This window comes from Lissotriton vulgaris, chromosome 2_1 (assembly GCF_964263255.1).
Source record: "Lissotriton vulgaris chromosome 2_1, aLisVul1.2, whole genome shotgun sequence".
Taxonomy (NCBI): Eukaryota; Metazoa; Chordata; class Amphibia; order Caudata; family Salamandridae; genus Lissotriton; species Lissotriton vulgaris.
Genome location: NC_141687.1, coordinates 885,127,691 through 885,142,775, shown reverse-complemented (window position 1 = coordinate 885,142,775; position 15,085 = coordinate 885,127,691). Strand labels below are relative to the sequence as shown.

The 15,085-nt window shown below is 44.5% G+C and overlaps 2 protein-coding genes across 5 annotated transcripts in view; one reads left to right on the top strand and one right to left on the bottom strand.

Annotated features, from left to right (window-relative positions):
- The window catches only part of LOC147731361 (presenilin-associated rhomboid-like protein, mitochondrial), a 58,122-nt gene extending 50,767 nt beyond the window's left edge, over positions 1-7,355 (bottom strand). Inside the window, exon 1 of the mRNA XM_086954186.1 lies at positions 7,216-7,355. Within this exon, the coding sequence (XP_086810312.1) occupies positions 7,216-7,355 (140 nt within the window). The remainder of the gene's footprint in view (positions 1-7,215) is intronic.
- MTFR1L (mitochondrial fission regulator 1 like) overlaps positions 1-15,085 on the top strand; it is a 152,178-nt gene that overhangs the window by 49,217 nt on the left and 87,876 nt on the right. The window contains exon 2 of one of the 4 annotated variants that reach the window (XM_086956410.1): positions 11,173-11,331. The exons of 1 other annotated variant lie outside the window; for it this stretch is intronic. The gene's annotated coding sequence lies outside the window, so the exon portion shown is untranslated. The remainder of the gene's footprint in view (positions 1-11,172; positions 11,332-15,085) is intronic. 2 more of the 4 variants (XM_086956411.1, XM_086956412.1) reach the window with 2 other exon arrangements.

Here is a 15,085-nt window from a genome sequence, read left to right as displayed (position 1 = left end):
CAAAAGCTTCGGTACCGACACAGGAGCAACAAACGGATCCGAAACAAAAGATTTTGTTTATCGATCCACAAACTGGCAAAGTGGTGACGAAGAAGAGGAAGAACGAACAGCTAGAGGACAAAGCTCTTCCTTCTAAGAAGAGAACAATGGGGACAAATACAACTCCTCCTACTTCTCCTCGACCTAGAGTCACACCCTCTTCTCCTATTCCTCACACTATGCCAACTATTCCTCCACCTTCTACACCAAGACCATCTACACCTCAGACAGATGTAGACAGTGATACAGGGGAGGGAGAACCTCATGGGGACGATGACACTATCCCAGATGAGGAAAACCCATGGGAGCATTATGACGCAGGGTCAGATGATGACAACGACCCAGAGTTATATCCATCAAAACCTTCACCACCTGATGATAACACAGGTTTTGTACAGCTCATTAATAGGGCAGCAAAATATCATAAGGTAGATCTACATACAGAACCTCAAGTAGAGGATTTCCTATTAGAGACACTACCTACTGCACAAAGAACATCAGGTACTCTACCTATGCTGAAGGGTCTTCTCAGTCACACAGCAGACATGTTCAAAGACCCAGTGAGGGCTAGGGTGTTAAACCCAAGAATTGATAAAAAATATAAGGCAGCTCCAAAGGACCCAATATTTATCAAGGGGCAGGTACCTCTGGACTCGCTTGTAGTTTCAAACGCTCACAAAAGAGCGAACTCATTATCTACAGGAGAAGCCCCTCCACGGGCAAGGAGTCAAAATTAATAGATGCATCAGGCAAAAGAGTAGCATCACAAGCGGCAAACAGCTGGTGCATAGCCAATACACAAGCGCTACTTGCACGCTATTATTTATTTATTTGGCACATTTGTAGAGCGCTCTGTTACCCGGAGGTGTCCTGGCGCTGGAAGGATAGACTGGTGTGATGGAGCGTGCTTACTGAGTGAAGAGCCATGTTTTGAGTCCTCTTCTGAAGGCCATCAGACCCTGAGTTTGTCTGAGCGCAAGTGGGAGTTTGTTCCAGGCCTCTGCCGCCCCAAGAGAAAAGCTCCTGCCTCCCCAGCGAGCTCTTTTGGTTCTGGGGACCGTGACCAGGGCCAGTTGTCCTGACCTCAGGGTTCTTGCTGGTTTATGCCAGCAGAAAAGTGATTTCAAGTGCCTAGGGCCCGTATCATGAAGGGCTTTGAAGACCATGCATAGTGCCTTGAAAGTGATTCTCTTACGGATAGGTAGCCAATGTAACGTCACTAGATCCTGAGATACCGAGGCAAATTTGGGCGTGTCAGTGATTAGGCGGGCGGCTGCATTTTGCAGAAGTTTGAGTTTATTGAGTACGCTCTGCTGGGCGTTTAGCATCAGGCTGTTGCAGTAGTCTAGGCGTGAGAGCACTAGACCAGTGACAATCGTTTTCCTGTGTTTCTTCTCCAGATATGGAAGGATTTTTCTGATGGTTTTGAGTGTGAAGTGGAGAGAGGAAGAGAGAGCGTTCACCTGGGATTTGAAGGTCAGGGTGGTATCCACCAGTATACCGAGATTTTTCACTTTGTCAACCGGCACGGAGAGAGGTCCCATTTCGTCTGGCCACCATCTTGGGGACCAGAAGTTGTCTCTGGCACCAAAGAGCAGAACCTCTGTCTTCGAGGAGTTTAGTTTAAGGCAGCTTTGTGCCATCCAGCGGCCTACTTCGAGCATGCAGTTTCTGAATCTGTCAGCGGTGTTTTCAGTGTTCCCGGGAAGGAGGGACACCACAATCTGTGTGTCGTCGGCATATGCCGTGAGTTGAAAGCCGAACGATCGGATCACCGGGGCGAGGGTAGACACATAAACGTTAAAAAGGGTGGGGCTTAACGAAGACCCCTGGGGGACTCCACAAGGAAGTACAAAGGGGAGTGATTCGTGACTGCCCAGTGCCACTGTCTGGGTTCTATCAGATAGGAAGGCTTGTAGGATTTTTAGTGCCTTTCCCTGGATTCCACAGGCCCTCAACCGGTCCACCAATAAATTGTGGTGGACCGTGTCGAGGCCGCAGAGAGGTCCAATAGGATCAGGGCTGCTCTGCCTCCTGCATCCAGCACCTGCCTAATGTCTTCCATAGATTTAATCAGGGCGGATTCCGTGCTGTGCTCCTCCCGAAAGCCGTGTTGGGAGGAATCAAGTACATCCGCTGATTTTAGAAAGGCGCTTAATTGTGCGTTCAGGCTACCTTCTATTATTTTGGCAGGGAGGGGGAGTCTAGCAATCGGGCGATAATTGTTCATCTCTGTGATGTCTAAGTTGGTTTTTTTTAGCAGGGGTAGGATGGAGGCATGCTTCCACCTTGAGGGATATTCCCCTTTCTCCAGCATCTGATTGAGGAGGGGGGTGAGACCCCTGGCAATGGCATCAGGTGCCAGTTTGGTTATTGCAGTGGGGCAGGGATCGTGAGGGGAGCCTGATTTGATTTTTAGTAGGCGACTCCTCACTTCCTTTTCCGTGATGGGCTGGAAATATTGAAGTGTGGTCTTGGGTCTAACGGGATCAGGGATCTCACTCGGTGAGGAAGTCTTCGCTAGCCTGCCTAGGGGGAAGAAGATGTTCTCCACCTTTTCACGAAAGAAGGTTGCCAAGCTTTCGCAGAGTGAAAGACTCGCTGGAATTTCTATGGGTTTGGGATTGGCTAGGGAAGAGACGGTAAGGAAGAGTTCTTTGGGTGTGTTACTAGCGTCTTCTATTTGTCTCGTGAGAAAGGTTTTTTTAGCTTGTAGGATTCTTTCCTTGTAGCGTCTTTGCTCCGAGTTAAGCGTTTTTTTATCCGATTCCCTGTAGTTCGTTCGCCAGATTTTTTCAAGCTTTTTGCACCTTGTTTTGTGTTCCCTTATTTGATCTGGGAACCACGGGGCGGCGGGCGTGGCCCGGGTGGAGTGGGTAGTTTTGGGGGGGCTAAGAGTAGGCAGGCCTGGTCCAGCCAGGTTGTATAGGTCTTAGCTGCTTCCTCCACGTTATTAGGAAGAGGGGTCAGTGAGTTGTTTAATATGTTGTCTAAAGAGTCCCCTGTGATATTTTTCCATTTTCTCACTAGTCTTGGGACGCTTCTCTTGCTAAATGGTTTTTCAGGGGTGGTGAGAGGAATAGCAAAGTAGATTGCTGAATGGTCGGACCAGTAGACAGGTAGAACCGAGGTGACTTTCAAATTGGGCTGATTGGAAAAAATCCCGTCTAGGGTATGTCCTGCTCTGTGTGTGGGATCAGTTACTAGTTGCAGCATATCAATCCCCGCCAATAGGTCGGTTAATTCCTGGGTGTCTGAGGATGTCTTGCATTCCAAGTGAAAGTTAAAATCGCCCAAAAGAGTGAATCTTTGGGTGCATGCTGCTGCTTCTAGTAGTTTGCTCAAGGCTGCTAGAAATCTAGTTTTCTCACCTGGGGGCCTGTAAACAAGGCATCCAGTGAAGGACTGGTGGTTAGAGAGGGTGAAGTTAAACAGCAGAGATTCGTCAAGGTCAGAGGGGCTGGTTTGAAAAGAGCCTCTGATGTCTTTATGGTAAATGATGGCTAAGCCGCCCCCTCTCCTCTTGTCCCTGTTTTGGGTGTAGCAGATAAAGTCCTGGGGGGTGGCTTTAACTATATCTGGGCCTGATGCTGCATCAGTCCAGGATTCCGTGATGAATGCAATTTTTATGTCTTCATCCTGGATGAGCTCGGCAATTTCCGAGCTGTGCTTGACTAGAGACCTCGTATTGAGAAGGAGGCACTTCGCCAGGGGGTCGTTAGTTCTAGAACAGGTGGTCTGGTCTCTTAGCTGTGCAATGGGTAGCCAGAGGGGTTTTTGCAGCAATAACGAGCAATTGGCGCAGTGGGAGGATGTAGGTGGGTGTTTTGTTCCGGGTTCCCAAATTTTACATTCCTTACTGGAATATTTGATGTTTATGGCTAAGAGTGTGTCTCTGTTGTAGACCAGTCTGGGCAATTGGTTTGGAGTGGGGGAGACAAGGGGTATGTCCCTTGGCGCGGGTCCGGTGCGGACGGGCGCAGACGGGCTTGCCTTTGGCGAGCCTTCGGCGCGCCGCCGGCGCGCCCGCTGCGCTTCCTCGTGAGGGGGCAAACACACAAGGGCCTTGACTCTTAACTCAGCAGGCTGAGTCCAACCGAAACTATATAGCAAAACAAGGGCCAACGCTGAGAAGTTCAATTTGCCAGCAACTAATTAACAAGAGTAGCTGTTTTGAATAGAGCAAAAACAACTTGCTTAAGGTATAGCAGTATACGAGATTTATTCTCTTTTGTTTTAAATTTTTCTTTCACTTATTATAACACTATTTTAGTGCATGGGAATACAAACAAATTTATATACAATATATACATGAAAAAACATCAATCACAGTGAAACATTTGCACACTTCATACACACTTGGCCATACAATCATACAAAACACATTCACACAAACATAACCTAAAGAAAACAAAACTAATGCGTCCACGTATTGGTTGTAACTTCAATGGAAACAATCCTTTCGTAGTTTTAGTTTTTAGAGTCTTTACAAATCACAGTTCAAAGGGAGTATTCACATCTCTTGTGAATAATGAAAGGGTCGTTGTGAAGCACCAATTGTAGACCAAATACGGGACAGGGTCGGTCGACGCGTTTCGAACCCCTATTTAGTGTTGGGGTTCTCCTCAGGACCAATAGGGTTCTGTAAAAATGACAAAACAGCTACTTCAGAATGATGCAAACTAGAGACTAAAGCCTGACTCCAGTGTCAAACAACTGCCGCTCCCTACCTTAAGCCATCTGACTGATCAACCAAACGTGAAAAGGGTCAATTCCAAAAAAGCGAAGTCACCAAACTTCTCCAAAAGATAACGTGTTCCCAGGGGCTGCAGATAGACAAGGTGAATAAATGCGCTACATTTAATTGCACACGCTTACACTCAGTCACTCCGCCTGTCCTGTCTAGCGGTGTTAGACTTACCCGCTGGCGTGTTTACTTCTGACTCGCCGGTATATTCAAGTCCCTCCTAATTGCTTGAAAGGAGCTGAAAAGAAAGAAGGTCGTAAATCAATCGCTGTTGCGGGGCTGGAAACCCCCCATAAAAACGCTAATGGAGTTTGAGAGAAAACGCACCGGCGAAGGGAAGGCATCCGTCCTTCACTCGGGTGTAACAAGTGTTCCGCCCTTGGTAACTGTGTGAACATGGCTGGTACTTCCTGGTTACAATGCGTCCCAGGCGGTTATGGGACTTGTAGTTCAATAAACGGGCGGACATTACAGAGAAACGTCAGGAAACGAAGGAAAGGATCTTTGGATGGGAGTTCAAGTAGTAGGCTTGTAGATTTCAAAAATTTCATTTAACCCCCTTATAGCCGTATTAAATTTCATGATCAACAACGCCTCGCGCTGTGATAATTTGGCCTCCAAATCACCTCCTCGTGGGTCTCTTTCAATTTTTGATAAAACTGTCCATTTTAGATCAGTTAACTTATGTTTCAAGTTGGTCCAATGATTTACCAAGGGCGCATTTTCAACCCCTCTGCGGATACGCGATTTGTGTTGTGTTATCCGATTTCTGACTTCTTGCGTAGTCTTCCCAATATAAACCAAGGGACATGGGCAGACAATAGCGTACACCACGTTTTTAGTTTTGCAGTTTGTGAAGGTGTCATGCTTCCAATGAATGTTTTCAAAAGTGAATACAGACTCTTCAATAGTTTCATTGCAGCAGGTACATGTCCCGCATTTGTGATGTCCAATTGGCATTTATTGAAAAATCTCCATGAAGACTTTTCCATACCCCCACTATTTGCGTATAGAAAAGAGAAGAGCGTGGCCAATCACATCATAAGGGCTGCCCTCCCGATAGTTAAAGCTCCAACATTGCAAAGCTTATTCGGATTACCCCCAACCAAAGGACATCACAAAACTACGCAAGAAGTCAGAAATCGGATAACACAACACAAATCGCGTATCCGCAGAGGGGTTGAAAATGCGCAGTGAACTCCAAATAAAATGATTGGTGAGGGATGTTGGCTTCCTTTTTGGCACTGCAGTGTCAAATCCTGCATGGCAGGGCAGGTCTGTTGGTTTTACATATAACACTTGGGACACACTTAAAAAAGGGAGAGAACAGGATTCATTGAATGGTTATCGAAGAGTTCTACTTTTGTACCACCAGACTCCTGTTTCTAGGTTTATTGCGTGTACATTGGCTGCATCAAATGAGGACAATAGGATTACCATACTATATTCCCCACACACACCCCAGCCATCTGAACCCAAGTTTAGAGTGGCCGAAGTTTTCAACCATCTTGAAAATGCCAACAGTATGTACAGTTGGCCATGCCAACTCTTACCCCATTAGTTAGGGTATGCCCAGGAGTCATTCCCATCCACTAACTATTGCCATGCGTACTTGTGGCAAATCCAGGGTCCTATGCCAGAGCACTTTTCGAGGTGCAGAAAATTGCAAGAGGATTGGACCTGCTGTATGTGACCTGAGAGGAACCCTGCAGGACTGGACCTGCTCCCTTTTGTGCCCAGAACAAAGAGTTGATCACCATAGGTCATAAAGCTGATCTCCTTCTCATGATACTGTTATACAGCAAGCTACTACTGGCCCTTTACTGGAAGTACCCAGCTGACCAGTTGCAACTGGACTCCACTGTTGGCCTCTGTCTGACAGCCTATGAATCTCTCAGTTTTTCCCATGAGGTCCTGGGGAGCTTTGAGCTTACTTAAAGGATGAAGTCAGCAGATGAATCTTTGACCAGAATGAACCTGGTTGGTGTATTAGACCCGTGTTCTATCACGGTCAGACTCCAATTGCGTGTAGACATCATTCTACCGTGACCGTTGGCTATCATTGGAAATGTGTGCATTTTTGGTATGATTTGTACTTAGAACTATAAAAGTTCATATGAACAGTTCCCCTTTTATGGTTTTTGTAGTTTTGTTTATTAAATGTTACTATATTTTTTGGTCTCTCCTAAGCAGCGCATTCGCTGTCTCTTCGAGATATGCTGTATCTACCCTGTGGGCTTGTAGCCCACCTATCGCTTTTAATGTGTTGCTTTGCATGTCCTTCGCAAAGGCTTGCTTCTCTGAGGTCAGTGTTGGTTAAATGTCCCTCCTTTTTGTGTGTGCACGCAGAGACTCGAACCTGGTTCCCCAGTTCCAAAGTCGGCAGCTCTCCATCAATCAATCAGGGGGATTGTATGCGTGCTACTCACCTGAGGTTCTCAAGGCGCTGGAGGGGGGGTGGGGGGTCCGCAGAACTGCTCAACCGAATAGCCAGGTCTTGAGTGTTTTCCTGAAGGTGCTCAGGGAAGGTAGCATCTGATGTCTGCCGGGATGTCTGCCGGGAGTTCATTCCAGGTCTTGGCTGCAATGTGAGAAGGATCTTCTGCTCTGTGGATGTGTGGGGTTTCAGCTAGTGCAAGGTTGGAGGATCGGAGGTTTCTTTTGGGTACGTTGAAGTTGATTCTGTCTTTGAGGTATTTGGGTCCGGTATTGTGTAGGCATTTGTAGGTGTGGGGTAGAATTCTGAAGGTGACTCTTTTCTCCACGGGGAGCTAGTGGAGCTTCGTAGATGGTGGCTCATGTGTTTGCGCCACGGAATGCCCAGGAAGTCTGGCGGCGGTGTTCTGTATCGTCTGGAGTTTGCCAAGTAGGGATTTGTTTATGCCGGTGTAGAGTGCATTTCCATAGTCCAGTCTGCTCATAATGAGTGCGTGGGTGACAGTCTTCCTTGGCTCGGGGGAGAGTGGTATCCATTTGAAGGTCTTGCAGAGGATGTTGAAGCTGCTGGAGGTGACTGCATTGACCTGTCGGTTCATGGTGAGGGCTGAGACAAGTACGATGCAGAGATTTCTGGCGTGGTCCGAGGGGTTGTGGGCTTTCGAGGGCGGTCGGCCACCAGTTGTTGTCCCATGTTGAGGGGTTGGTTCCGAGTACGAGGACTTCTGTCTTTTCAGAGTTGAGCTTTAGGCAGCTGCTGGTCATCCAGACTGCGAAGTCCTGCATTCCTTTCTGGATGTTGAGTTTGGCGGTGGTGGTGTCTTTGGTGAGGGAGAGGATGAGCTGGGTGTCATCAGCATAGGATACGATTTTGAGGCTGTGTTGTCGGACAATGTCGGCGAGGGGGACCATGTAGATGTTGAAGTGCTTAGTGAAGACCCCTGTGGGACTCCGCAGGTGATTTTGGTGGTATCGGAGAGGAATGGGTGGCAGTCTAATTATTTGGCTTCTTCCGGTGTGCAATGATCAGATCCAGTCTAGGGCTGTTCTTGTATGCCGGGGTCGTGTAGTCTGGCGACGAGTGTGCAGTGCTTCCCTGCCTTAATAACCAGATGATACCCCCTGCCAGTTTCAGAATTAATCTTTCCTTTCTGGAGTGGTGTAAGAATTCTTAGATAACATGCTTTTATTTGTATTTCTGTACATCAACGAAGAGATGGAAAAAGGGTGGTAAAACCAGCGAAAAAGGTATCCAATGCAAAAAAGTGAAGTTTAGAACATACGTGGAGCTTGTGATGCTGGGATTGGGTGGGTTTAGTGCCACTGCCAAGAGTCTATAAGCGATTATTATTATTTGTTTTTTTTTATGTAATCTGCTTGAAAAAGATTTGAATATTTCAGGGCAAGTTCATTTGTTCAACCTGCCAGGGTTGTTAAAATGGATTTCGGTTGACATATCATCCCTTATTAAATTCAACCCAATAAGCTTCCTGACAGCCATTAATTATGATTCTTATGGGGAACATTGTGCAGAAGATCAGTGACAACACAATTAAACCAGTAACTAGCCACTCAATAGGAAGCTAAATAAATGCTCACATAACCACATTGTGCGAAATGGGGCGAATCACTGATTTCCGTCTGGAGTTGGTTTGATGCGTCTGCCCGAAAGTGGAGTCGCTTAAGAGCCCCATCATTTGCTTAATTATGGCTTATTAGTTTATTTGATATCTACACCAATAATAGTCCTAACTCCCATGGGTAGCATCGAGATTCAATTTTTTTCAATACGGGGGCGAGTGGGTTGGTGAGTGGTAGGGTAGGATGATGGTAACTTAGCCCAAAAGCAAGACCTATTGGCTATGCCACTGCTTGTTCTTATTCGGTTTGGGATTTTCTTTTGTTTTGCATTCTGACTTTATTACTGCTATCGTACTGCACTGTTGCCTGCATGATTGATGCGTACTCTCCAAAACATAATTGCATCACATTGTTAGCTAAGACTACTGTGTTTTTGTAAGATCCTATTTTATGTTTTTGACAATCGGCATCAAGTTTGATTCATTCGGATGGTTAGATGGGGATAACATATAGGTGCTGCACATACACATGTTGATGTAAGACCTGAAGCGTATGCATGTTATTTATTTCTCGTGATACAACACTGGCTAAAAACGAGCATGTTTACTGTGTGAATGCGCCGATGAAGTTGCCCTGAAACCGAATGTACTGTGTATGCTGGATGTGGTTAGGGTGAAGTTTTGTATTGCATCGACCTTGTCTGGTGAAGTTACAAAGTCATTGGCAGACGTTTGCATCATCAAAAGTCTGACCATTGGTAATGGAATGTGGACGTCACTTATGTTACAGAAGATTTATCAGATATTACTGGACGTGCTGACAAGAACCAGTGACGCGGTTCTACAACGTGGCATACCCCATATGTCACCAACCTTTGTTAGCAGAAGGCACTTGATTATGATCTGTTTGTAGTATGACTTCATAACTTTACAGCAAACATTATCAACCAAATCTCACTTATACATTAAATTCCTGTCGTTCCCCGCTTCCTTAATTCCAATATGTGAACATTTCAGTTGCAAAACCCCGCTAAATGCTACTACCTCCTTTCTTTTTATCCTCCATTCCAACCTTTTCCTTTCATTCCCCAGACTCCCTCAAACTCCTGCAATCCCCCCATACGAACTCCCCCATTTTGCTCCAAAGTCCTAAACTTACTCTTTCTCTTCCTTGAGCTTTCCCTCCCCAAGTGAATATACCTGTACCGGACAACCCCCCCCCCCCACCTTCTCCCCAATCTACTGTCACTTTAGGGCTCCAACTTGTCTTCCGGTTTTGTGGCAACAAGTTTCGACTCTCTTAACTGGAAAGATCCTTCTGCTAGATACTGAAACAGCCTGCCTACTTGGTTATTGGAGCCTATGCCTACCTGACTTCATAACACTACAGTAAACATCCTAAACCAAACCCCACTAAAACATTAAATTCCTGTAATTCCCCCTCCCTTAAACTCCCAACGTGCGAACATTGCAATAATAAAACTGCGCCGTACGCTTCCACCTCTTTCCTTTCCTTTCTCTTTCCATTCTGCCTTTTTCTTGCATTCCCCAATATCTCTCACGACCCAGCAACCATCCCCAAGCCATCTACCCTAGTGTTGATCCAAAGCCCCAAACTTCCTCTTACCCTCCTTTGTTCTCCACCCCCCCGCCCCCAGTTGCACATGAGCTTGTACCAGACCCTCTATGCCCCCCCTGTCAACCTGCTTCCTTCCACCTTGGAAAACCCTGTGTTGTGTTCCTTCCCCACGTACCCCTCCATACTTAAGTCAAATAATTGATACTCCCCTGCACACCACCACTTTTAATTCCATAATTTTGCTAAAACCTCCCTCGACTCTAACATTTAACACGCCTGACTGAATTTAGACAAAAGCCCCCTGTCCACATAAAATAAATAGCCTTCTTCTTGATTGTGCTTATGAGACAAAACTTCAATTCCCATAAACGGGCAGAAAACCCTCATTGGTGTATTCAGCTTCCTTTTATCCATATCCATAGCATCCTTTTGTGCCCCTCTCCAATACTTTATCTGTACAAACTCCTTCCATAAAATACCAATAGGTCAAAGTTTCAAAATTGCGAGACCTATTGCATTGCAAATGCTTGTTTTATATGGTGGACATACTGGATGTATTTGTGGTGTAAAGGTGTGTGTGTGTGTGATGGATGGATGGATGGAGATTGGTGTGTGGAATCTTCCCGACGACCAGTAATTTAGCCGAGCCAGTAGAGACTAAACAAGTTATACTCTTGCACCTGGTGGAACAGATACTTGTAACCTCATCTACGTGTGTTTCCTGCACCACATGGTAGCCTGCTTCATAAGGAAAAACTTAGCATTTCTATTTTTGCTATTTCCACCCACAGAGGCGCTTACTCAATTAAGCCTTCAAATCACTGCTGTGCAGTTTCTAATGTGCGAACAGTTCTTTCATCGGCAAAGAGCTGACAAGCAGACGCCCCTTTTCTTTCAGCAGAATAACATGGATGCTTCCTAGAGACCGGACCGAGATTATTCAGTGCAAGGTAAGCCCCACCCAACATTTCCTTTTTGTGATATTTTCTTTAAGGAGGGGAGGAGCTAAGGTTCGGTCATATCTTTTAATATGGTCTATTGTACAGATTTCCATGAATTGGTATCTCGGTATAAATTTTGTGTATTATGTGGGTTCTAAGCCTATCCACTATTGGGAGCATGCTTTTCGAATTGTGTTTTAACAAGAGACAGACTCCGGATCCAGGAACATACATTCTGAAGCCTCAGAAGTGAAACATAAGCTTTACTACTCACTGATGTGATCTAATTGGAGTAAATAACAGCATTTTGAAAAGCGTGTTTAGCATGGTAGATTGTTGAGCTTGTGCATTGTAGAAGAATTGTATTTATGATACACAGGTGAAATATAGAATACCTCTTCCAGAAGGTCTTTCAGGCGCAAGACAAAATTAAGTCATTGTAATACGTAATGTGTCTTAGATGGTCCTTGAATTCTGGCTGCCCAGTAGGGATCTATTTTTCCACTATATTTTTATAGGCAAAATAAGGTAAAGAGGTCCATAGGTCTCAAAGCTATTCGAGTAAATATGAAAAAAAAAGTCAGGTGCACGAGTAAATAGCCTTTTTTTTAGTGCCAAATCACTTTGTCAGATCAGGTAAGTTTTGTTTTTTGCACACATTAAAGGATTTGCTTACCCCTCATTTTCTCCTGTGAGTGTGAAATGGCTGTTCCAGAGCGAAATGCTCTGAAAGTGAAAATGATTTTCTGACTCCTTCAGAACGATGGGAAAGGTCCTATACATGGTGCGAAGGCAACACCCCTGAAATTGGTGGAGGTAAAGTGGAAGGGACTTCCCCATTGGTGAAAAAATATATATTTCCCTTTGTAGAGAAGGCTTGTGCTCTCTAGTACCGCATATGTTATCTGAAAATATTAGTTTTTTCATATATTTGCTCATGAGAAGGCAAAATCATTAGCGTTTTCAAAAAGCACTCCAAAAAAATCAGCAACGGTCATACTTCTGTACGTCTTTGTAGAGTCCTAAAAATCGTAACTCCAGGCGCGGTAGGTGCATTTTCCGGCCCGACGTTGGGATTTGGGACAACAGTTTATTTATTGCACTTTTGTAGTGCTGTATGCGGCTCGAGTGATTGTGAAGGAGCCTTACACAAATCAAACATTATTAAGCATAACCTGGCTAGGTGAAAATACCCTCAAAAAAATCAAAATGGAAGAAAAATCATTTTGTTAGAAATAAAAATGTAAACTTAAGGCGTTAGAATATACAAACTTTTTCTTTGCTGATTGTAAGATCCATGAGTTAATGTTGTGTTTTGTCTGCTTTTTAAATGCAGGTGAACAACAGAATTGTTTACCAGAAATGAAACTCCAGCTTCATAGTTGTGACTACAGTTTTATCACGTGCCAGATGACCATGAAGTTGCTTAAACACCCTATAATATTTTCAGCAGGAACTTGTAGACCACCCTAATTCTTTCAAATTAATTTGTTGGCTCATTAAAATCTGAAGAGTGATTTTTAGGGTTGCCATAGACATTCTGCACCACCATGTTAGTCAAACCACTTTATTGGCATAGCTACAGTACTAAAGCTTCTCAAAACTGCCTTAGTTATCAGACGGAGAACGTAGACATATAGCTGGCAAATTGATGTGCCACTTATAGAATATGTTCATTGCACCTATCAATACCAAGTACAACAGAGGATAGCATCATAGCCATGGCAAAGCAACACTGCCCCAGCCGCGTATCAATTTCCTCACATATATGTTCCAGATTGTGCAAGCACATGTTGCTATATATATATATATATATATATATATATATATATATATATATATATATATATATATATATATATATTTAGTAGTAGTAAATAGCTTTATTTCGATATAATTAATATCATAAAAAGCAATACATGTACATTAAAAACAGTAAAAACAATACATTAATAGTGGCATATACTTTAAGCAACAATTTACATAGAAACTGGAAATATACAGTCTAAAATACTCTCAAGCAAGGAGGGAAAGTCTGTTAAATCTAATACGCCATGCCCAGCCTAAAAATGTAGCCAGTCCACTAGCAAACAGGGGCCGAGGATCCGTTTTTAAGATTCTTAGCACCTCCTTGTGGGATCTAGTCCTGAATTGTCTACAGAGTGGCTTGAGCCATCTTCTACGAGGGACTGCGTAGGCCGGGCATTCAAACAGTAAGTGTGGAACTGTCTCTAATCTATCCAAACAACAGGGACAAAAAGGGGTTGTCTGCACCGGAACCTTCCAGCTAGCAGTCATGGTTTCTACTGGAAGAACGCCTACCCTAAATTTAAAATAAAGGGCCCTGTCCCAGGGAGCTAGGATAAAATCCATGTTGCTATATTGACCCCACACTGTGCCAAAACACTTACTGCTGACAGTGGTTTGACGCTCCCATTTTTAAAAAATTATTATTTTAAACTGAACATACATGTACTTAAAGAAGGCAGTTCTACTTACATCAAACAAAGCAATCCATTATATTTCATGTTTCTTACACTATTATAACACAAGGCTGTCCGTTCCGTGATGTGTTCGGAAGGTGACAATATGAGGCAAAGCTATGAATGGTCGTTGTCTGTAGTACCTATCACGTCGGAGTGTTTCCCTTGTTGTGCTTTATGCTGCTGCTACAAGATGAGCAAGTGGCTTCCTAACCATATGAGTATGGCAGTAAATCTCAGATGTGGAATACTCCGCAAGACCTACCAGGTTGTGTATCCCTGGCCTCAGATTCCAATCCGTAGCGGTTCCTGTGGAGCACGCCTCTGTGAAAGGCGTGATGAGATCATAGATCCACAGAGCTGAGCGGGGTAACTTATGCCCTATTATTCTTCCCTCCATCATCAGTGTCTTTCCCCCTCCTCCCAACCCCATAACTCACCGGCCCAAACCCCAATCTCCTCACAGTGTCATTGGCATAGTTTTGAACCTCCTCAGTGTGCAGCCATCTTGGCTGTTTGCATAACTGTGCCTCTGAGGCTCCCATTTTTCTAAAAGTAGTGCAAGGCTTTTACCTGGTTAAAATGATGACTTTAATATGAGACCGCTGAATAGATGCATGTAGTTTTAGGGTTGAAACTCTGGACCCCTCTTGGGGTCTCTGGGAGTCCTAATGTAAACCAAAACTCCAGCATCTTGTTTTTCTGATTGATTGAATGTTTTGTATGACCAATAGAAGAACTCATTAACACTCACTAGAAACCTGCTGGAGGCATTTGGAAACTGTCCTGCTTGCTGATATCACACACAATCCTGCCTGTGTTGCAGGATTCCTCCCTCCCCTGCACTTTCAGAGCAAACCCACAGCATTTCAGTTTTCATTTCCGCCAGTTTGACTTCTCGAGCGAAGGTAGGAGACAATAAAGAGTATATGTGGGTGAGCTGTGTAAGCACTGTGGGCTTTGGCAGTATGTGGCGAGTGCCCCAGAGATACGCCTGCCTGTCTCCGGTCTTAGATGCACAATTAATGATTTGCATGCTTTGTGCGGGATGTGCATGTCACGTGTAGGGAGTAGGGTAGATTTCGAGATGTTTGTGTTTAGTTTTCATAGATTTGTTGGGAATTTGGTACTGAATGTACTAGTTGCTCCTAACGTCTTATGCAAAGTTAGGATTAAGTACAGCAACAAGCTAAATGAAAAGTTGTTTCTTTAAAAGGGAAAAGTTATTTTGCTAGTGTCAAACTATTTACATATCTACATTGCATCCCTGAATGTGTACA